Source organism: Pteropus alecto, unplaced genomic scaffold, assembly GCF_000325575.1.
Source record: "Pteropus alecto unplaced genomic scaffold, ASM32557v1 scaffold33, whole genome shotgun sequence".
NCBI classification, from domain to species: domain Eukaryota; kingdom Metazoa; phylum Chordata; class Mammalia; order Chiroptera; family Pteropodidae; genus Pteropus; species Pteropus alecto.
The window spans coordinates 10,467,985-10,491,153 of NW_006435762.1; the positions used below are offsets into that span (position 1 = coordinate 10,467,985).

A 23,169-nucleotide genomic window follows, 5' to 3' on the forward strand; every position below is an offset into this window, starting at 1 on the left:
AAAAAAAAGCTCATTTTTTTATTTTCGTCATACACTTTCACACACACACACACACACACACACACACACACACACACAGATTGTTGGTAGAGGAGACTCCCTTCAAAGCCATACAGATGGTTGTGCATATTAGTTGTACAAGGATGTCTGGATGAAGAGGCCCAAGTCATGTCTGAAATCCAACCCTCTAACTCCACTTGCCAAATTGTGTGCCTGGGTGTGTGATTGTGTCATCCAGAGAAAAGGAGAGTCTATGTGTTCGACCCACCCGGAGAGAGTCCCTTTTTACTGTTTGCCCAGAGATGGCACATATCACTGGTATAGTCACTTCCTCTCTCTTATTACCGAGAGCTTTGACATGTGATTTTGGAATCTTTTTACTCTGTATCTGAATGGGGAGAATTACTCCTCTGTATCTCAGGCTCCCATATCAGAGTAACTATGGGAGACATACTAAGAAGATCTGCATATTCAGAGAGGCTCACAAAATAGACACATCCCCTGGCTGACCATTTTCAGTGCAGCTCCTTCCTTGGATCCTTGGGAAAGTGTGTGTGTGTGTGTGTGTGTGTGTGTGTGTGTGACTATGGAGGTCAGGGCTAGAGGTGTAAGCAACCCTTACAACTGGATATAAGCAAATGATAGCTTCCCAGGGTGTATGTTAGTGCTATAATCAAAATCACTCTTGACAACTAGCTGAGATGGTGAGGAAGTGAACAGGACCTCAGAGGCATGGATTCTAATTCCAAATGACCTTGGCCAGTTAGAGATATTAGAAACCATTAGGAGAATCTATTATATTTTTAAATCTGAAGCCCCAGACTGTCCTCAGGCTTTAAAGAGGTTGAACCCATTAAACTACGTAGACTGCTTTGACAGCAGAGTGTTGGTTAATTACAGTAGCAATCTAATTATAAGGTTTGTAAGGTTTCCCTATAATTGATTCCCTTTCAAGAGTGTGGAAACTTCACTTGACATGCATTCGCTCCTGAAACTCATAGGAATAGACTAGATTTTGGGGCTTTGTGTGTCTTAGAATCAGGAAGATCATCCCAACTGCACTTAGGAGTCCTTTTTAAGAATAAGGGACTCTTCTGAACATTTCGTCCATTCATTCTTTTATTCTTTCATCTATTCATTCATTCCACAAATAAATACCACATTAATAGTATGTACCTAGAACTAGTAGTGCCCAGGGATATAAAGATATATTGAATATAGTCACTGCCACAGACGTGCTTACAAGTAGTTGGGGAGAATTATAAAAATAAATAATCAAAGCTCTATGTTAATTATGGTATTAGCGATGCATATAAGGTGCTAAGGAAGTATTTAGGAATTGAGTGCTATTTACTCTGCGCCCCCACCAGCACCGTCCCACCCTAATTCTGCATTGAGTGTGGGGCAGGGTGGGACGGTGCTGGTGGGGGCGCAGAGTAAATAGCACTGAGGAAATAACACTTAAGTGGAATATTAAAGGATAAGTAAATATTCAGTATGTGAAAAGTAAGAGTTTGGGGATAAAACTGAAAATTCAGAAAAAAGAAAATCCAGAACTGTGAGAGGAGAAGAAAATCAGGCATCTGCCACCATTATAAACAACCGCATATAAAAGTAACTGCTGTGGCTAAACTCCTTCCTCCATACACAATGTATATGAGACAGTTTGCCAGCTCTATAAAAATATAGGAGGTATTCTTACAAAGTCATTACAACATACGGTGACATTTATTATCGCCATGTCACAGATGAGGAAAGTGAGGTTTACAGAGGAGACGATATCAGAGCAAGATTACACAGATACTATGTGGTGAAGCCAAGATTTGAACTCGGGGTTATCTGATCCTGGAGCGCAAGCTCTTAACCAGTATGTTTTTGTAGCCTCTTCAAATGTGAGGGATTATTAAGCGATGTATCATGCATGCCATTGAAAGCCTTTTGGAATACTTTTTTGTTTTTTCACTTGGAAGAGAGGTAATTAATTACAGAATTAATTCCATCAAGACCTAGCCCTCAGTTTCCTCATATGTGAAATGATATAGTTATTCTATGTGACACTCTAAAGACATATATCTCTAAAATTCTATTTTCATTTAATCTTGCTGCAAGCTTAAGAACACTCCTTTTTGTCCTGCATTAATATTTCTAAAGATTTATATAGTGGACTGCATTTCAATATTAATGACTCAAATGCAAGGGGCTTCTTGATTATAATCATCCTTTAGATGAATATGAAACACTACTATGCCTAGTTTTCTACATTAAATTCCTGCACATGGAGGGAAAACAAGTTCTTACCACTAAGGTTCATGATATGTATTTTAATTCCCTGATTAATTACTAAATTCTTCACATGGCTCTTTCTAATTTCTCAAAGAGAACAGGAGTGAGCAGTTGATGGGCACTGATGAATGATGGAGGGATTGTTTTGCTCTTGTTTGCTGCATGATTTAATAAACCAATGTAATCTAGCTTCACAATGTTCTCCTACAGGCCTGCATGTAATGGCAGGTAGTAACAAATAAGCACAGGGCTTAAAGAAACTTATTTTCTTTTAACTCTTATCCCTCAAGGCAGACTGGGCTTTAGTCAAGATAGAGAGATGTCTATTTTACTTTCAAGCAATATCCATAACATGTTATAGTGGACATTGGCTTCTTTTTTTTTAAACTTTCTGAAATCTAGCTTTATAGCTGGAAAACTGCCCACTTTTGGAGTCTTGGCGGTAAGCAGATATGAACTTTCTCAGACTATCTTGCAGATAGGGTACCTGCCCCCATTTTGAATTGGATTTGGGGGCACATAGGAGCAGTCATAACAGAGAGTTCATCCTGGCAGTGGGGAGCAGCAGCTGAAGCTCCAACATGGGGTTTCTGTGGGCAACAGCGGCAGTGGCGAGCGGCTGATTCAGTGCCCAGCGGCTGAATCAGTGCCTGACGAGGGGGTTGATTCAGGGTTGCAAGCTCTGCTGTTCCTTGTTCTGTGAAAGCTGCAGTGGTGTCTGTACTAGTCTGGTTTGAAGTCTGACTGGGGCTGTGCCTCTGCCTATTGCCTGGTTCCTCCATCTCGAGCCTAGTTCTAGTACTCTGTGAAAACCCCATCGTACTTTAAATTAAAAAAAAATTTCATAATACCCTTTCTCCTTAGTTGCCAATTTTTAACATTTTGCTATATTTGCTTCCTCTCTCTCTCTCTTCTCTCTCCTCGTCCCCCGCCCTGTATATATGTAATTATATCATTATTTTCATTATCCTAAATCACTTGAGAGTAGGTTACACACACTAGGCCCCTTTATCTTTTCATACTGCAACATGTATTTCCAATGATCAAGAATATTCTCTTCTGTAGCCACAGCTAGTTGTCAAATTCAGTTATCAAATGTAACACTAATGCCAATTTAATCTCCAGTCCATAGTCAACTTTCAATTGTACCAATAGTGCATTTTATAACAATTTTCTTTCCCACTCCAAGATCCAGTCCATGATAATATATTGCATTTAGCTTTCATGTCTCTTTAGTCTTTTAATTTGTAAACATCTCAGTTCTTCCTTGGTTTTCATAACATTCATATTTTTGAAAAACAATCTGTTTATTTTATAGACTATCCCTCATTTTGGTTTCTCTGAGGTTTTCTCATGATTAGATTCAAGTTGTGCATTTTCAGCAGTAATATTACATGAGTGATGCCATGTCCTTCTCAGGGCATCTCATGCAGAGATGGACATCTAGATGATCACCTTACTGATAATGTTGATTTTTATTATTTAGTTAGGGTGTTGTCCAATTTCTCCATTGAAAGGTTACTATTTTTTCTTTTGTAACTTACATGGGTGATATTTTGATGTTATATAAATACCTTATTTCTCCTCAAACTGCCCCCTTCCTCAGATTTAGCATCGACTGATCATTCTCGCTTGAATCAATTTTTACCATGATTTCAAAATGCTGAGTTTTTAAATCTCTATCATTCCTCCTATGCTTTTTAATTGACTAAATATACTTTTAATAAATCCTCTTTCTGCTTAAATGAGCCAGAGGAGGTTTCTGTTGTGTACAGCTAAGAACACCTGGTGGATTCACTTGTATATTTAGGCAGCTGGTTTCAAGAACCCATTAAACCAGTTCACTCAAATGGTCAATCCGTCAGTCCAAGGAAAGACAGTAGGGAACACCATTAGGAAAAGAAGTGATATAACTTTTCATGGCACCTTATTTAACTTTTAAAACACACTTACAGACTAGACTTTCCTCTACTCTTAGCTATATGACTACCAAAAACTGGATATATAAAATATCAAATAGTAATACTAAAACTGAAAAGCAGGAAAATATCGATTTATGACTGAATGTCAAACACTTGGCCATTTGGAAACATCTGGTGGTTTATTACAATGTTTATGTTTCACTTAGATTTTTTATTGTAATAAACATCAAAATAAAGAATAATAGTGTAATGTATATAGCACATTGGCATAAGGCAGCTTTCATTCTCATACTAAGTCTTCCAACTAAGCTATATGGAACTTTTTGATCAAGTCTCTAACCCTTCTGGACCTCAATTTTCTCATCTGTGAAATGAGATAGTTGAACAAAACGTTTTTAAGAGTTCTTCAAACCCAGGATTCTAAGACCTCGAAACTGAACACTAGTGCAATTGTTAGGGACATAAGGAAGTGTTAGCCTAGACTATTCTAATGGGTACATTTGGATCCAAAATTATTCTGGTATAAAGACCCAGCAGCTGTGCGATAACTCTCAAGTTATTCAGAGAGTAGAAACATCAGAACAATTTAAAGAACAGTTTAGTCTAAAGATGCTATCGCTGTTTTCAGATGTCTGAGTAGATGTCTGTCCCAAGAGATCATAACCTCAAAGTGCTGGACATTGGTCAGGTTACACCTTGAGTAATGTGTCTTGTTCAGACGGCCATACTTTTACGGTGTCATGAAAACATCAGAAATGTCATTATAAGCAATGGTTGAGAAATGTCATTATAAGCAATGGTTGAGTATACCTTAGAGAAGATATAATGGAATGAGGACATGATAATTCTCTAAATATTTGAAAGTTTGTTTTATTCAGGGGGCACATAATAAATAGGTTTGTTGTCCTTTCTCCAGAGGGAAAAACTACACCAATTGGGTAGAGATTATGGTGTCAATATAAGGAAGAAACTTTATCAAACATAGTTGTGATAGTTGTTCTTGCCGTCTCCTTTGCCAGGAGCCTCGTCGTGCCTCTGTGATGTCAGAAAGTTACCCAAGAATCAGGCCTTTTACTGAATTCTCAGTGTAAACATTTTCAGACCAGTGCTTTTCAAATGTTAGTGTGCCTGTAAATCCCCGGGTATCTTAAAAAATTTAGTTTCTGATTTAGTAAGTCTGGAATGGGACCTGAGATTGTGCATTTCCAACAAGTTCACAGGTGTTTCATGTGCACATAACCACCTGCTCAATCAGATGGCACATCCCACATGATCGAAGAATTAAGTATAATAAACATGTTATAGTTAACTTCCATGTGAACGGTGGTAAAAAGATGCTTTGCAGCTCTAGCATCTTCTCATGATGTCTCATCTTCTCATGATGTTTAAATGTTTTCTTCTTTCTCATTTCCTTAAAGAAATTCCATATTTTCTGACCTTTTACTATTTTTGCTCACTTTGCATGATGGTACTGTCATGACTTTGTCTGATATACTTTCAGGTAACTAGAGAATATTTTCCCCAGGACATGTTGGATTTTGCTTATTTAGGGTCCTTACTTCCGTAGACTATAACCATTTTTGGTGGAACACATAGACATGCACACACAAGCCCACATGCCATTTCATGGTGCTTTTCACTGGATTTCTTCCACAAGGCATAATGGTTTTGGAACAGAGGCCTGTGTGTGAGCAGGAACACTGTGCTCTGTTCACCTATAAGCTCCCCACCTTCACTTTTGGCCTCTTCCACCTCCTAGTGGGCATCTCAGCATAGTGGGAACTGGGTGCTGTATCCAGAGTCTTCTTACTGTCATTGTCTTGGAGAAACTTTTTACCTCACACTGATATAAAATCAGTTTTAACCCTCAAAAGTACACAGAACAATTCTATTCCCTTCCTACATAATAACCCTTCAAATATTTTTATAGCGTCATCATGGTGCCCTTGAGTCTTTGCTTTCCAGGCCAAACGTTCTTGGTTACTTTAATCATTACTCATAAGAAATGATTTTGAATTCCTCTACCATAACAGTTGCTTTAAAAACTAAATAATTTTCAAGAGGTGTGGGGGTGGGAGTTTTGTAGTTCTCTAGGTAGGTTTCTGGCATCACAGCAGCACCAGTTCTCCCTTGGAATCTCCATGATTCATAGATCACCATATGGCATTCTGTTTGGGGAAAAAAAGTTTTTGCTACATCAAGTCTCACTTGCAAGGTTTGTCTGGTTTTTCAGAAGTCTCTGTGCATGAGCAGGAACTTTGGGGAGTTGTGTATGTACCTGCAATGCAAACTCTCTCACTTGATTCAGGTTTGCCCCATTTCAGAGCTGCTGGTAGGGTTCTGTGGGCCTCCCTTGAATGAAGTGGTAGATGAGTAGCCTCTTTCTATCTAAAAGGAAATCATTATTTTTCACCTGTGAAATTTCTAACGGTAATTGTCTAAAAATAATACATGAGGATGATCAATTTAGTAAAATCTCACATGGGGAATAATAATGATCATGTATATAATGGAGTTTTAACAGAAGTAGTATATTGTACTAATAAGGATCGGTAAAAGTGACATTATAAGGCAACATTGGCAGTGCGTGTATTATGCTCTAAGCTTGGAACAATCAGCAATGGTCTTGGCATTTAATCAATAAGGTATTAACTATCTTCCTGTTTATGTTCTGCATGATATAATAATATATAAGACAAAAAAATCTTTCTTAAAGACTGAGGAAAGAAGTATTTTATTTGGTATCCTAGTAAAAAAGATGGCACAAGTGAGGAGGGGTGGAATTTGGTGAGGTGGACATGAAGGAAGGAGTCACTTGAAAGAAATGTAACCCCCAATTCATAGCTCTCTAGTCTCTGATCCAGGAGTTATAGGCTACAGTTCAAGGTGATTTTTCTCTTTTATAAATTCTGAATTATGAGAGGATGATACATGTTACAGAGACTTGGCAATCTCATTTTCTTTATCAGGGTAGTTAAAATTATATCATGTTCAAAACATTTACACCAGAAACATTTACACCAGACTTAAGTCTTTTAATAAAGAAACATTAGGCTGGGGTTTACCTTCACATTTAGTGCAGAAAATGCACACTAGGTATTCTATAACCATATTGAGAAGCTAATTCTAGAATATAAAACCTTTAAACAGCTCTAGCTTATGCCTGTGCTGGAGACATATGATCTCAATGAAAAGTGTAAAACAACAGCCCGCCAGATGTTTTGACTACATGATGCGCCACATCTTAATGTTTCCTAGACTGGCAGTGCTAATACTAGAGAGTCAAGATTTTAAAATTAACACGTTCTGTTTTAACCTTTTCTTATTCTTTACTTTAAAAATGTTTTATAGTCAAAACATTCATATGCTGAAAATTTTTTTCAAACACATGTTTTTTAGAAAGAATGTTTATAAACTATAAACAAAATCTAGGAAGAACATATTGCATTTCTTACGGTAAGTGTATAATATGAACTGTTGGCTGGTATAGCTAGGGAATAAAATTTTCAGGTTAATCAAATATTCTGCAATATTACATCATAAGTATTATAATTTTTAAGTGTTAGAAGCTCAATATTACACTCATACCAAGCATGATTTGCTTATAAATATATCAGAAAGCACTTTAGAATCTTGCTAAAGCTTGTCATAATTTTGACACCAGCTTCGCTATACACGAATTTCTTTCAATAGAGTTCTAGTTAATAATATGTCAAGCAACAAATTCATTGTATTAATGCTCATCATCACTCACAGGAATACTTTGAAGAGGAAGGCAGGTGCCATTTCAGTTGGGGGAAGAGGGAACAGAAGCAGCTACTTCTGATCAAAATAACACAACTAACTCCAGCCTTAAGGCAGCATTGCTTCATCCTCCTTAAAACAGCCCCTTCATCCTGCCCCAAACTAACATTTAAATATTCTCCTCTGAAAATGCAAATACCACTGTGGGGGTGTGTGTGTGTGTGTGTGTGGTGTATTGGTATCAATTATATCTTTGTTGGCAAAAGGTTAAGGAGAAATGACACAGGATAGAAAATGGTGGCATCAGAAGGGGAAAAATGGATCTGTTAGAGAAGTAGAAATATTGTCGATTTTACAGTTTTGCTCAGGTCTCAGTTATGACAAACTGCGGTTACAGATGTTGAAAACAACGTTCTATAATCTTACTTTGCATTGATTTCTATGTTCCCATTTGTAGTGAACCCAAATGAATCCCAGTGGCCAGATCTAATGTATTAACATAATTTATGTTACCCAAGCTGTTCCCTTTTGTGAAGCTTTTTTAAAAAGCTTAAACAAAGTCATAAATACAGACAAACACAAAAGCCCTTTGAGGGAAGACAAATAAAATGTTACTTTTAGAGCTATTAAAAATCTTATAATTTTGTCATTTGAATTTTCTTTAGTTTTTATCTTGTGAAGCCAGAGAGTGTGGAATGATTCTTCAGCTGGCTTGAATAGTCAAAAAAAAAAGTCTCTTTTGAATGCCTGTAATAAAGATCTGTTACAAATAGATTTTTTGTTTGATTGCCTTTTGAAATAACTTTTTATAATAACATAAAACATTACTGTGGCTGCTTTAACAATAAAAAAAAAAATCTTAGTTCAAATTTGAAATTATATTGCTCTATAATTCCAGAAAAAAGTTTGGTTAAGGAAATATGCTGAGCCACATAACTATTTTGTTTTAATTGGCAGTGTTATCTAATGTACATATACAAAGTAAGGATCACAGTACAGAGCATACAGAGGTATTGGAGGAATTAAGACCACAGATCATCTATTAGGAATACAGAGTTTGGTCAGAACTGATGCTAAGTATATTTAATCACTATCAGCCCCCTTGGTCAAAGGGGAAAAAGAGGTAAATCTAAAACAGTAAAAAGAAAAACAAACAAAAAAAACCTGTGCTTAAGTTGCTGGGTGATAAATTCCCCTTGGAAATAATTGGTGAGGTAGTTAGAAAACAGCACAACTCTGGGGCCCTGCTCCTAATAAATATACCTTTGACATTTAATATGAAACCAAGAAATATATGCTACTATGCTACGCTCTGTTTATCTAACTGTAACAGATGTCAACTTTTATCTTCTAACGAACTAGCAGGGTGTTTTTAGTTTGTGGCTTCTAAAATAAATTCAGTTTCTACAGTAAGCTGGATGGATTGGTCGTATGTATAAGAATTAATAAACTTTATTTATGAAATCATTAAGTTGTAAAAACAAAGGCATTACAGAAGTTTAAAATTCTACTATTTTTTAAGGCTTCATGTGAACACCGCCCCCATTCCAGACTATTTACAAAGCATTTTATTTAAAAACCTCTGGATACAGAAAAGAGAAGAATTAGAAAGCACAGCGGATGATTGCAAATATTTTCTGTTTCACTCTTGTTTTAAGGTGTTAGCCAAGAAACATCAGTGTTTCAAATGAACTACAAAGTTGGCAGAAATGTTAGTAAATCTATTCATCCCTGGTCCACTTTACCAAGTTTGTATTCACATTTTTAATAACAAACACTTCAGAGTATTTGGGCTACGTTTCTTCTACTTCATGATTAGAGTCATGTACACACAGGAAAATAATTCTGTTTTTGTTAACAAGAGATTCTTTTTTTAATCTAAATATACCAACATGATGGAGATTTTGTCTATAGGCTAAATACTATTCTCTGGGGAAGAGATTGGGGTTTTAAAATGTAAGCAAATATTTATATTATGAATCAGGTTGTAATGGGCAGTTTTTTGGGAGTGGGAATTCCCACTAAGATGATCATATCATTTAATAGCTACTAAACTAGTAAAGCCTTAGAAGTTTTATGTTTAACATAATGGTCAATAGTAAATAGGAAAAAAGTCTTATGCTCTGAAATTCTGGCAAGTGTATTGATTGCAGTCTTTATTTAGTAACATTTTCAAGTTAAGCTTGGCAGCAAAGATTTGTGAGTTTTACTGCAAGCCATCATATTTATTGTTACAGCAGCGCATAAGCCAAAAAACCCCAATAAAATTGGAGCATATGCAGAGTCTTACATTTTGTCTATTCTCTAAAAGTGAAGTGAAACCCTCAGACATTGTTCTAGATAATTCAAGTTTCAATAATATCCCCAAGATTCAGAAATTGAGTTAAAATTGTTTGGGGTTCCTGAATTTACCAGATTGTTGCTTTGGTTCTTCATTCACAAAAATGAATTTTCAAATAAGAAATGAGGTGGAAAATTTTTGTTATATTTCCAAGTAGTCAATTATGAATTTTGTGTGAATGCACAATTTTCTGAAGAAACCTTTCTATTTTACTCTTATAGAGAAATTGTTTAGGGATAATAAATAGATAATACATAAAATTGTAGGTATCATTCTTAAGTGGAGATGAAACATAAAACTATAGTAATAATCCTTTGTCAATTTTTTCACCAGTCATTATTTAAAAGCTTCTTTGTTAGTAAACTTTAGTGTAGCTTTAATAAGAAACATACAGATCATATTTATTATATATATTTAGAAATATACTTCGGTCACTAATTATTGCCCATACTGTGATATAATCTCATTAATAGTTTTCAAAACAGGATGATGTCAGTTATATGGGAAATGCTTTTGGAATTCTGAGAGTGCTGATTCAGAATTCTTACAAAACTTAGGAATATGATACAATACCATTTTATATCAAAAATAAATTATAGTCCAAAAGAATTTCCCCACAGACTTGGAAATTAAATTTGGGTAGTACTTAGTCATGAATGCAACAACATATTTATCTATTTTCAATCACTCTAAAAGACACAGAAACCACATCTTCCATATGCACATATGTTACACAGTAGGGTGAAGACACCACATATAATGACTGCATTTGACCATCTTTGGAATGGAGAGGAAGCTCAAACATCAAAACTGAAGACTAAAGCATTTAGGAAAAGCAATAAGAGCACAGTTTATACTTTAGGAAGCTGAGTTAGTATTTTATTCCCCCACTCCCAAAGCACACACCTGCCTTTATAAGGAAGAACCAACCATGTGAATGAGAACTGGAGTCAAGGTTAAAGTAATCTTCCCCAAGAGAGTAAAGTGCATCAGAGAGAAGCAGCAGCTCAGCTCAAATGAACATTAACAATCAAAGGTAGCCCTTCCCCTGGTAAACAGTAGAGCCTCTTGGACATATGTTTGAAATTCATCCTCCTAAGTCATTTTGTGACTATAGGAATAGGTGACAATGTCCGATCATCTGAAGGGGGGAAAATACAGCACGAATCATTTAAAAAATTATCACTTAAAAAAAAATAATACAAAAGTGCAAAGTGTTCTAACTGTCAAAGAACCTTTGCAGATGGTAAAGGAAAAGCTTTGTCTTTCCTATTGTTGTTTGCCCTTCAGTTGACATACATGCCCAGTTGCATCAATAGGATTACGGCGGAAACACGGTAAGCTCCAGGTTTCCTCTGCTTGGATTCCTTGATCTTGTTTAAAGAAACAGGCTCAGGGAATACACAGAAAACAAACTTCCCAATCGGAGTTCCAAGGTGGTCTTTCTTTCCCTTCTTCCAGCCTCAGAAACACGTCTAGTTTTACCGATAGCACCCGACAGAAATGTCATGGTTATGTTGCACTACTTCACTTGTTGAATTATGTGAAGGCAGCACTTGACCACAGTAACTTGGTGAACCGCCTTGCTCTTAATTTAGCCCCTAAGATTTCTTTCCAGTTCAATGGAAATGTCTTACCTGCATGTGTCCCTGGTACATTCTGCTTCGACTTCTTCAAGGCTTCCTGAGGTCACTGGATGCTTTCCCTGTATTAACTTGCACACCTACAGAGGGGAGACGGCGGCGTGCACACTGGGTTCTCACAGGGTGCCCCTGAGCCGGGTCCAAGGCTTCAGGTAGCCCGCAGGCAGCGGCTCCTCGGCAGCGCGGCGGGCTGCCGGGAACTGTTCTCCGCTCGCGGTGCTGAAAGCGGACTCGGGAGAACGCGCCGAGGAGGCGAGGAGCCCAGGCGGCCACGCTTCTCTCGCAGGCGGAGGTCCTGCTCGCCGGGTGTCTCTAAAACTCACTCCTTCTCCACCGAACTCTTTCTCGCTTCATGCCAGGCTGCCTCATGTCTCTCTCACTCTCTTCGCCGCGAACCTCCTCCTCCTCCCAGCCCTGACGTGAGCGCCCACACCAGCCACCGCCGCAGCTGCCGAGCGGGGCGCGCGCCACCCTCCCGGCAGCGTCCCTGCTGAGAGGCCGCGGGCCGGGCACGCGCGCGCGCCCCCGGTGGGCCTGGGAAGGGCCAGAGGGCGGTGCACAAAGCACCGCGCGTGTGCTCGGGGATGCACACACGCGGAGGCAAAGTGCCCGCCGGTAGTGGTGGTGGTGGTGGCGCGACGCGTTCAGGTGCGGAGTCGGCTGCCAGGGCGATTTTAGCCCAGCGGATGGCCAGCAAGAAAAGAGGGAGGAAAATGCATTGTCTCTTTGGGGGCCATCAATATCGACTGAGCCCATCTTCCTACAGACATAATAGGCTGAGCTTGAGCGTTACTGAAGAGTTTACTTCTGATTCAACTCTCACAAGTTACCTTCGTGTTATTCGGTAAATAGGGGCTCTCCCCAGTCACCCCCCCCCCAATTGATCACTGAGCACCCTACTATTTTAAATCCCAAACTTCAGTCCCCAAATGCTTTCCATAATTTTTTCCCTTAGCACTTACCATCTAATATCTTGTATATTTTACATATTTATTTATATTGTCTGACTCTGTCTACATATACAATATTATTTCCATGAGATAAGGAATACTTTGGGGAAGGAGAGGAGTGCATTTTGCACGGATATAGCAGAGCACAGTAGAGTACCTCTCAGCACATAGTAGGCATCCTATAAATATTTGTTGAATAAATGAGTCTTTATAATATACAGGTGGAGTGCATTTAAATATGTCTCAAGTTGAAGAGACTGGATAGTTTGATGTAGTTTTTACATTATAAATGTATATACATACACCACGAGCTGGTGTATGTGTGTATACTGATTACCTAGTTTTAATGGTAAAAAGAACTTCACGCAACGACATGCTCCCCAAATTATATGCAGCATAATATAATCACCCAAATATTGCACATAGCAGAAATATTTTTCATAAAGTTTAACAAAAACTCCCTTGGAATATAAATATATATTTACATACAACTGTATGAAAAGGAAAGCAGTAGAACAATGAATACATTATTCAGAATGTTGGTGACCCTGAGTGAGGGAGGCCGGGAAAGGGATGAGGAGGCACTTTATATGAAGGTTAATTGTCAATATCTTAGCTATTATGCTGGGTGGTGATTCACAGACATGTATTAGCCTATAAAAATTACTATGTAACTAAGTAAAATGAAGTCATGTATGGACTAGTAAACAGAGTGTAAAACGAACCAAAGAAATTATTAAACAATTCAATGCATCTGAGGTCCTGAAATAACTGACCAATCAACTAACCAACCAATCAAACACAAAATGACAGACTGGTAGGCAGGATATGTAGATTCCTTATTCAACTCCACCCATAGTTAACATTGGACAATTTTCCTTACCCTCTAGACTTCTGCTTTTTCATGTCTAAATCATTATAAACAATTTTTTTAATCCTGCAATTTGAAATATGTTCATAAGCACTGTAAACTGTAAAATGTTTGTGTTTTTTTTTTTTTTTTTATAGGACAGAGCACTGGAATAGAGCTCAGCAGATAAAAGTGCTAGTTCCTTCTCACTACCTCATCACTCTCTTGGGCAAGTATACTAATTCTCCATTTCCTCACTTTTGAAGTAAGGCAAATATCTTCCCAGCCTACTGCACAGGGCTGCTGAAGGCTGAATTCATGCAAAGGGAGTTTTAAATTATAAACCACTATGTATATGCAAACAGACTTTTTTCCAGTCCAGAAAAGATGAGTGATGATTTCCTGAGACCTCAAGCTCTATAAATTTAAGAGGGGAAAATTATTTATTATAAATGCTACCATGTTGGTCTAAAAACCTTAGGGGAAATTCTAGTGTTTGATTTGAAAGAGCTAGACATCTGTGAAGTAATAGTAGGGCAAAAGTTTTATAATCCATTATATGCTTATTATTATTTAATGACAGATTCAAGGAGCTATCAACCATAAAAGTATTTGGACCAGCAAGGCAACCACCTAGAGCTGAAGATAGAACTCATATCTTTTCGTTAAATCTAAGTAACTCATTTAGTTACTTTGTACTTCCATAAAATCTCAGGAATACAAGTGCATCTGTGAAAACATCCTTCTACTTGTTCATTTGTTCATTCATTCATTCATTAATTCATTCATTCATATTTATTAAGAATTTAGTATGTGTGAGTGCTGTACCAAGTGCCAAAATATACTGATGAATAATGCAGATATGGTCTCTATCTCCATGGAACTCACAGTCCAGATACCTGATAAGAGTACATTTTACCATCCCAGAAAGATAAATCTGTCTAGACTTTTTTTAAACAAACAAAAACTACAGAGGTTACGCATTTTCCACGTTTCCTCGACCCAAGAATTCACATCTAACCTCTTCTAGTCAAACATTTCCTTCTCAGTTGTGAACGGTAATCCTCTCTATGGCACAAATATTTCCTTCGAAGCCTATGAATATGAGCGAGGCTTGTGATCAAACACACTTGGCTGATTACCAACTCAAGTGGCAGTATCTCTAGATACTTTTGATTCATAGAACCATCTAACAATTTATATATGCCATTTAGCTAGGCCAAAAACCGTCATTCAAATCTAGCATTTTAGCTCAAGTAATCTGGCATTTTGGTGCAAAATAAACTGCACCAAGTAAATATACCAGTATAAAATTGATAAGATAAAGCAGGTGTGTACTGTATTTTGGTGAACCCTAAGAATTTTATGATACACATAAAAAAAGCTGAATCATAATATAATTATATTTGTAGAAAGCTTTTTTTGCAAATTAGGTTGTTTTTAAGAGATCTTGAAAGGAGAAAAATGTGCATAAATTTATCTTATGACTGCAATAATGGTAAGAAAGCATCGTTTTATGTAATCTCTGCCCCCTAAATCCCAGAATCATTAAGGTAAGTGGGCAGAAGGTAAATAAACAAACCAAAGATGAAGCAGTTTGGAAAAGGTGTGGTTCTTTTGGAACCGAGGTAAGTGGCAGCAGCCATATGCCTGCTTCTCTGATACCAGAAATATTTGAATAAAAATGGAAATCTCTGCCTAACATCTATATGCTTTATATATATTGACCTTTCACAAGATTTTCCAGTTTTCACATTAATAATTGAATGGTGGAAAAATAACTCTGAAGATGAAGATGAATTTGAAGATGTAATGTGTCAAACCAAATGATTACATCTGTTATATGAAGCAAAAGAACGTCTCCGTATACACTATGGAAGGAATAATTACTAATGAACCTTTTCTTACCAAACCTGCACACAGGTATATCACAGGCAGTAATGCTGCCATCAGCAACAGTCTTACTCATAAGTGGCTGGGCCATGATTATCCAGCTAAACTCAGAATAATTCATATTATTAATGCATGCATTGTTTCTGAGGAAAATAAAGATAATCCATATCTTATTCCTTTCATGTTGTTGTTTTTCAGCTAAAATAGGCATGATTTAATATCATATCCCAGGTCCAGAAAGTGTTTCTCATTTTAAATTCAAAGACTCTTGTTACTCAAAGTGTGGTCTTCAGCCAGCAGCATCAGAATCTCCTGAGAGCTTGTTAGAAATGCAGACTCTCGGGCCCCATTCCATCTGGACCTACTGAATCAGAATCTGCATTTTAACACAATCCCCAAGGGATTTGTATGCATCATCAAATCTGAGCTGCACTGTAGCCTAGAAGGTTTATTTATTCATGTAAATATGTGGCAAAGCTAGCTAGCTCTTGCCTTTTGCAATGATAGCACATGAGCAACATCAGTACCAAGTGAAAAGCACAATGCATATCACTCTCCATTTATGAGATTATCTAACTGTATTCTGAGTGGCCAGAAGACTTGACATAAAATCATAGCACACCCAGCTTTCTTACAGCAAGAATTTTGCTAATACTGCTTGCAATTTTAATTACTATAATAAAATTAAGGAGTTGACTGGTAGCAGAATATATTTCGTATTGACCAAATTAAATTTTATTAGTAACTGAATCTTCTGCATATTAAATGGTTATTGAAAATTCAGGATATATTAAATCTTTTAAAACACTGAGTAATAATGATGTCAGTATGCTGTGGACTTAAAAAAAATTAGGGATAATAGTTTTCTGGTGATTCAACCATTCTTTTATAATCTGTACAATTCAAACCCTGCTGCTCTAAGATGGTGTAGGAGAACAAAAGTCAAAATAACTGTAGACTCAAATTAAAATGACTAATTGGTTTTTATTGTTCAATCAGAGGGAGGAACATGTTGTTAAAGTTTGCTCACTTGCCCTCTTTGACACATTAAATGAGAGTAGCTGGTTCAGGGCATTAGATCTGGAGAGTTTCAGAAGCTCACGCAGAAAACCCCAGGCTGTCAGGGATAATTATGACTAAAGTTTTCTTTAAGTACATAAACTCTGGTAACTAGGAGATGGCAGCAATGTTCTTCCAAATGAACAAATAAGCTGGGTGGTTCAGATTGAACCTCTTATTAAATCAGTTTAAGAAATTACACTAAAAATAATTTACATTAGTTATTTTCTTTATGGCTATCTTCTTTCAGTGATCCAATGTTGCTTTTAATATTAAATGTACTTTCTAGAATTTCTTAGTCTTGGTGAGAAACATTTGCAAACAAAATGTCTCTTGTTTTTGGCTCTTCCATTCTACTCTTACCACCATCATCCTACTGAAGGCTACCTAAATGTCTTACCAATCTCAAAGCTAGTTTTATTACCTCCATATGTCTCCTACTCCAACCTATCAGATACACTGCAGTCAGATTAATTTCACAAAGGCCAGTATTGATCATGTTATTGGCCAGTTCAAAAACTTTATTGACTTCCTACTGCCTGCTAACATCTAAAAACTTTAGCTTTTTATATATAGTCATAGAATATATTTTGCTACCCAGAGCCATATCTTCATCTAGTGGCAGGAAGAATTGTCCCTTTGCTTTAAGGAACTGTGATTTCTCCACTCTGGCCCATTTGTGTGGTGGGAAACATTTTACTACAGGCTTCAGAGGTGGAACATATGATACAGTTTGGATGGGCAAATAGCCCAAGTCAATCAACCAGAGCAAATGGACTCAGCTCCAGGCTTGTTTTGGATCAGATTGATTCTTCCTCTGGACTGGGTATTCTAATGTAGGTTTGAAGCTGCCAGCACCTAGCACTCCAAACCTGGAAAGGATATCAGTCTGGGAGAAGAAGAGTCTAGGCAGGTTTCTGGGGACAAAATTTGAGCCATTAAATAAACCACACTTAAAACAAGCCTACCTATCAACTTTTATTTATTTCATTCTCTTTTCTGGATTTTCTGTCACTAGCAACCAAAGGAATACTTATTAATACAATGGTCTTTCATAAACTGGCCCCTATCTTTTTTTAGTTCTGTGTATTTCTTAATTTTATAATAACTTTATATTTGCATTATTCCCCCCAAATGGTCCAAGTTACATTCTTTCCCCTCCTTGGAATATATTCTCTCTCCTTACTCCTTTGGAATGGAAGCTCATTCATTTTTCAAATTCTATTATATTCATGAAACTTTTATTGATCTTTTAGGTGAACGCAGCCCCTTGCTGGAAACTCCTTTATGACACAAAATTTTCTTAATTTATAAAGTTTTCCCTTGTTTAATTATTTTGGTCCTCTTTTACTCTCTATTAGATATAGGCAGATGGAGAAGCTTGTTTTATTCTTTGTTTTGCTTAAATAACTTACAACATCTTGTATGTAGAAAATTCTCAATAATAACTGAAGAGCATAAATTATTCAAGAGCCTTATTCATGATGTGCTTTTACTGATGTGAAACAAATAATTCTATTTATGACTGAATAAAGGAATTTGGGAGTCTAATTAGCTCAAAGTCCACTAGTGATGATAAAATTTAGTTCATGCCACAAAATGCTGATATCTGAATTTTTTTGTGAGGATATCTGAATTTTCCCAAATGGAGAAAATGCAGTGGATGAATAGTTAGATTTAGGAAAAGCTAGCTTTCCTCAGAAAGATTTGCAAAGACATTTTAGGAATGTGATAGAATCAAAGGTTTACTTTTAATCAATGAAAATCACCTAGTTTTGCTAAATCACCTGGATTTGAAAATCACCTAGATTTTTCCAAAAGAGAGGGGATTTGGTTCTTAAAGATTTCATATGAGAGAAAGAGATAAGTAACCTTAATACAATTATAGAGGTGCTATAATCTACAAGGAATCAGGAATTAATTCTTAAGGTAAATCCATGGTTTCTAATCCTGGTTCGGATAATTTTGTTTTTTTAGAATTATCCCATTTCCACTTACTGTTACAGCAGACAGTTGTACGGGGGAAAATGAAAACTTAAGGTTATTTTTGAAAGAAGAAATAAAATTTTGATGTGATACATAATGTCTGTGGGTAAATGCTTATAAAATTATAACTTAAAAAAACAATCTTGGCATTTATTAAAGGTTATGACATTTTATAGCTGGATGGGAGAGATTATTTTTTTGTTTAAATTTCATAAGTATGAATCACTAGAATCACTAGAATATTGTATATTATTAGACTCATATCCCCTGTGGACTAATTTATAAGAGCATCCTAAATTTTTCAGCTCCCCCTCTCTCTTTATTCTAATTGATTCTCTATAATGGAATGAGAGTCAACAGTCAAAAATAAATGCAAATTACTTAAAAAAAAATCATTCAACTTTCTCCATAACAAGAGGATAAAATCCTTATTTTCAGGACACGCAAAGCTCTTTACTATATTCCCACAAGTTCTCAAGTGTAACCCAGGATTATGGATCTGCTGGCTGTCCCCAGAATATGCCACTTTGGATCACACCTTCATGCGTGTTGCCCCCTCCATTTGCAGTTGTCTTGCTCCCTTCTTCTCCTAGGGAATCCATGTTTGTTTCAGGCTTTTGCTCAAGTGTCAGCTCCACTGCTAAGTTTTCTTTTTCTCCTTCATGCCTTGTTTGTGACTGCACACTGTTTGCATATGCATGTCATCAGTGATATCTCACAAGACTGTAATTATTTATTTACAAATCTGCCTCCTCCTCTAGGCTGTGAAATCCTTCCAGGGATAGCTATTTCCTTAGGGTTAAGCACAGTGCCTGGCACACTGTGAGTGCTTACTAAATGTTTGTTAAATGAATAAATTTCCATCTTTTCATTAATAACATGTCTTGAGTTTTCTGAAATGATGCAGTCAATTTTTAGCAAGTAAGTGTGTAAGAAACATGTTAGTGCTAATCAAGAAAATAAATTATGGGTTTTATTCATTTAGCAAAAGAAAGAATTGGGCATTCAAAACAAATGGAGTCTTTTAAGCCTTCTAATGAAAAGTTATTTTCAGGCATATGCAGTATTAACTAAATTAAGACCCACAGAAAGGTACAGCTGAAAGGGATGTTGGAAATCACTAAGATCATGCACTTGATTTTACAGATGAAGAATGTGAAGCTTTGAAAAGTCGAGGGACTAACTTGATCAAGGCCTCAGCCCTGGCCAACACTCTTCGCCCAGCTAAAAGTTGCTGGAATCCCAGAGTGATTTAGGAAAAGGAGTGTAAGAACTCACAAACCAGCCTATTGGGCCTTCCTGAAAACCAGGGGAGCCTAAACCAGAGTTAAAAGAGATGTGACTCTCTTACTCAATGTAAGGAATAAAAGCTTCTGAGGTGAGGTAGGGTGGGTGGGAAATTTGCTGTAATGAATTGATGAGCCTCATTTTATACCAATAAGTACTCCTAAGTGGATTGATCAGTTTGGTAAGCTTGAGCTTTAGAACTTCTCAGACTTTGAGAAAAAAATATTCATTACATAGAAGACAGACAATGGACAAATACACTTAATATGCAAATACCTTTAAGAATAAATTAAAAAAAAGAAATAATCCAATAGGAACATGGGCAAAACATGAATAAAAAATTCATAAAATAAAGTATAAATGGTCAACAAATATAAATGATCAAGTAAAAATAAGCAAAAATAATAATGGGAGAAATGGTTATTTAAATATAGGAGCATCATTGTTACTTAAATTGGCAAAGTTTTTTCTTTTTAAAGAAAATGCTCAGTATTGGAGAGGTGTTTGAAATGTATACGTTCTTACATTGCAGGGGCTATTGTCATTAGTGCAACTTTTATGTAGGATAGTTTGGTAACATGGATCAAGAATTTTAAAAATGTAGCTGGTGACTTAGTATTTCCACTTTCAAGAATTTAAGAATAATCACAAATTTACTATAAGATTTATATATGAAGCATGTTTATTATAATGAAAAACTGGAAACAACATGAATGGCTAACAATAGAAAAATGGTTATTTATTAATTTGAATACGATGGAACACTATTCATCATTAAAAATAGTAATTTGGAAACTAATGGCATGGAAAATGTATTTAGTAAATATTAATGAAAAAAGTGGTTTCTTTCATAATATTATGTATAGAAGAATGTGTTCGTATATATAGGTTATATGTGTATGTACATATACATGTACATACGTATATAAAATCCTGCTATCTAAACACTCGTTGTAATCACTGGTAGAAAAAAAAATTACCAAAATTGATCAACCAATTCACTATTGAAATCCATTATCTAAATTAAAAGCAAAAGAACAAAGAGTTTGCAAACACTGTCTAGGGAAGACTCTTCAGTTGCCCCTGAGTCCTGGCCAAAAAATACACAGCACACCGCAGTTTCACTGCACCTGTTCCCCACAGGAGTGTAAACATGCTCCGCATCATCACTGCCACCTTCTCCTCTCCCCCTCTCCCCGATGATCCTGACATTCACCACTACCAGCGATTGCTTCTGTGAGGCACCCAAGGGCCCTACCAGCCCAGGTCCAATTCAGATGTTATTTTTATTATCTAATTCACTATTTTATTGTTTATGTTACAGTGCATATTTCCTGTGGTATAGAGTGAAAATGTAATTTGTATTTGCTAATGTGCAGTCTCCACGTGTACTGTATGTAAATATATCTACTAATGAGTTCATTAAGAGTTTAATATTTAGGTTATTGTGTTCTATATACTTTATATTATGCAGAAATTCTTGGTGGATTGCTACATTTGTGTTTAAGAGTGTTTTCATGATATTTAAGAACATTATTTAGAAGGTTTTGATGGGCTGGGCACATATTTTTTCTGTGTGTTTAGAAGAATGAAATATGACTTCTGCTAATTGAAAATTTGCTGTCCAACATATTTTGAAAAGCAGATTATATTCAGGTATTATAGATAATGGAGATGTTTGTATGTGGGGGTGTATATTTTCCTTTTTGTACTGGGCTTAAATGCCCTGAAATGTCAGCAGTGTCTGTTCTGTGATACTCTGAGTTTTGAGTTTTACAGTGTATTTCCATATTTTCTGAATTTTCTAAAATGAGGTTTTGCCATGAAGTTTTCCCAATAAAGCAAAAGAAGGAAGAGAGATAGATGAAGGCCTTAGAACTTCACCTCAGTGATTTCAATGAGAGTGGAAGAAGATGAACCACATTAACATAAGGGTTGTGAAAATAACATATTTTTACATAAATTTATCACATTAAAAACTAAGTTTATGACATGGATTCTGAGACATGAGTTTATGAATATCTAGTTAGCAGGATCCTCTTTTTCTCTTTTGCATCTTAAGAATTCATGTAACATTTTGTCTCTTGGGTGATATTGTGAGTTGGAGGGTAGGAGCTAGCAACTCTAGGTGACAAATCACAAATTCTAGGCATTTAACGTCAGAATGGGTATCTTGTATTTATATTATCTGTAAGGCAGAAACATGAACATTTACAAATCCTGTTAAAACTGTGTGGTGGAGAGATCCAAATGATTCTGTAACTCAGCTGCACCCTCAAGTTCTTCAGCTTCAGGAGTTCTCTTCCTTTAGTAAAAGCAGCAGAAGTTCTTTGTAGCAGGAAGTGCTGTTTGTAATTACTTCCTCTTTCTGAGACTTCCCAGGGAGTATTTACAGGCCCCCATTCATCTGGATAGTATGTTTGGGTTTCTTGCTTTCTCATAACCATTTTTCAAGCTTCTGTAGCAATTCACATAACACTTTGTCCCATGTGTGGACACAGGTCCCATCAGAACTCCCCCAAACTTGTAAGACCAGCCTGTGGTTTTTAATAAGACTTTATAAAAGACTTGAGAATGGGGTTCACAGAATGGGATTCACAATGTAGTAGATGGGAAATATAACTGGAAGGTAGATACTACTGTTTCCAACTGGCCATTCACCCATTTTCCTTGGCTCATGCCATGTTCCAGGGGCTTGCTCTTCCCCATCATCAGGGCTCCTAAACTTGGACACATTTCTGAATTCCAGAAATGATACCGATGGATGGCCTCTTATTTATTATGCAGAGCAATGTCGCTCCTCAGTGTCCATTTGAGATCAGGTTCTTGCTCTTTTAGTTGCTGTGCCAAAGGCCCATTGAATGTTTTTTTCTCAAATAAGAGAGTCTCGAGCCCAAAAGGTGAAACCATGCCCCCGCTACGAATAACAGAAAAAATCACATAAACATTGAAATTAAAGGATGTTTCAAAAAGGTTCAAATCTCAGAATCAATTCCTTGGGCTTGGCTCAATTCAAAGAACCTAATGGCTTTCCCCATTCTTTCCCATTCTCTCAAAACTTTGCAAACAGAAAGAATTTCAAGTATTTGAATTTGTATATCATGGCAGTTCTACTGTTGGTTGGTAAGGGTGTTTGTGGGGTGTATTTTCCAAAGCAGACTCCAGCAGTCATGCTTCCCTTTCCCCATTACCATTCTAGTGAGCCATGAAT

At 36.6% G+C, this 23,169-nt stretch overlaps 1 protein-coding gene across 5 annotated transcripts in view; it reads right to left on the bottom strand.

The window, feature by feature from the left end:
- The window catches only part of PEX5L (peroxisomal biogenesis factor 5 like), a 199,162-nt gene extending 186,879 nt beyond the window's left edge, over window positions 1–12,283 (bottom strand). The window contains exon 1 of one of the 5 annotated variants that reach the window (XM_006910861.1): window positions 11,928–12,280. In XM_006910861.1, coding sequence (XP_006910923.1) covers window positions 11,928–11,948 — 21 coding nt within the window. In that variant the 5' untranslated portion in view covers window positions 11,949–12,280. Of the gene's footprint in view, window positions 1–11,927 lie in introns of all 5 variants that reach the window. The other 4 variants (XM_006910867.1, XM_006910864.1, XM_006910862.1 and 1 more) reach the window with 4 other exon arrangements.
- Window positions 12,284–23,169: the final 10,886 nt, after the last annotated feature.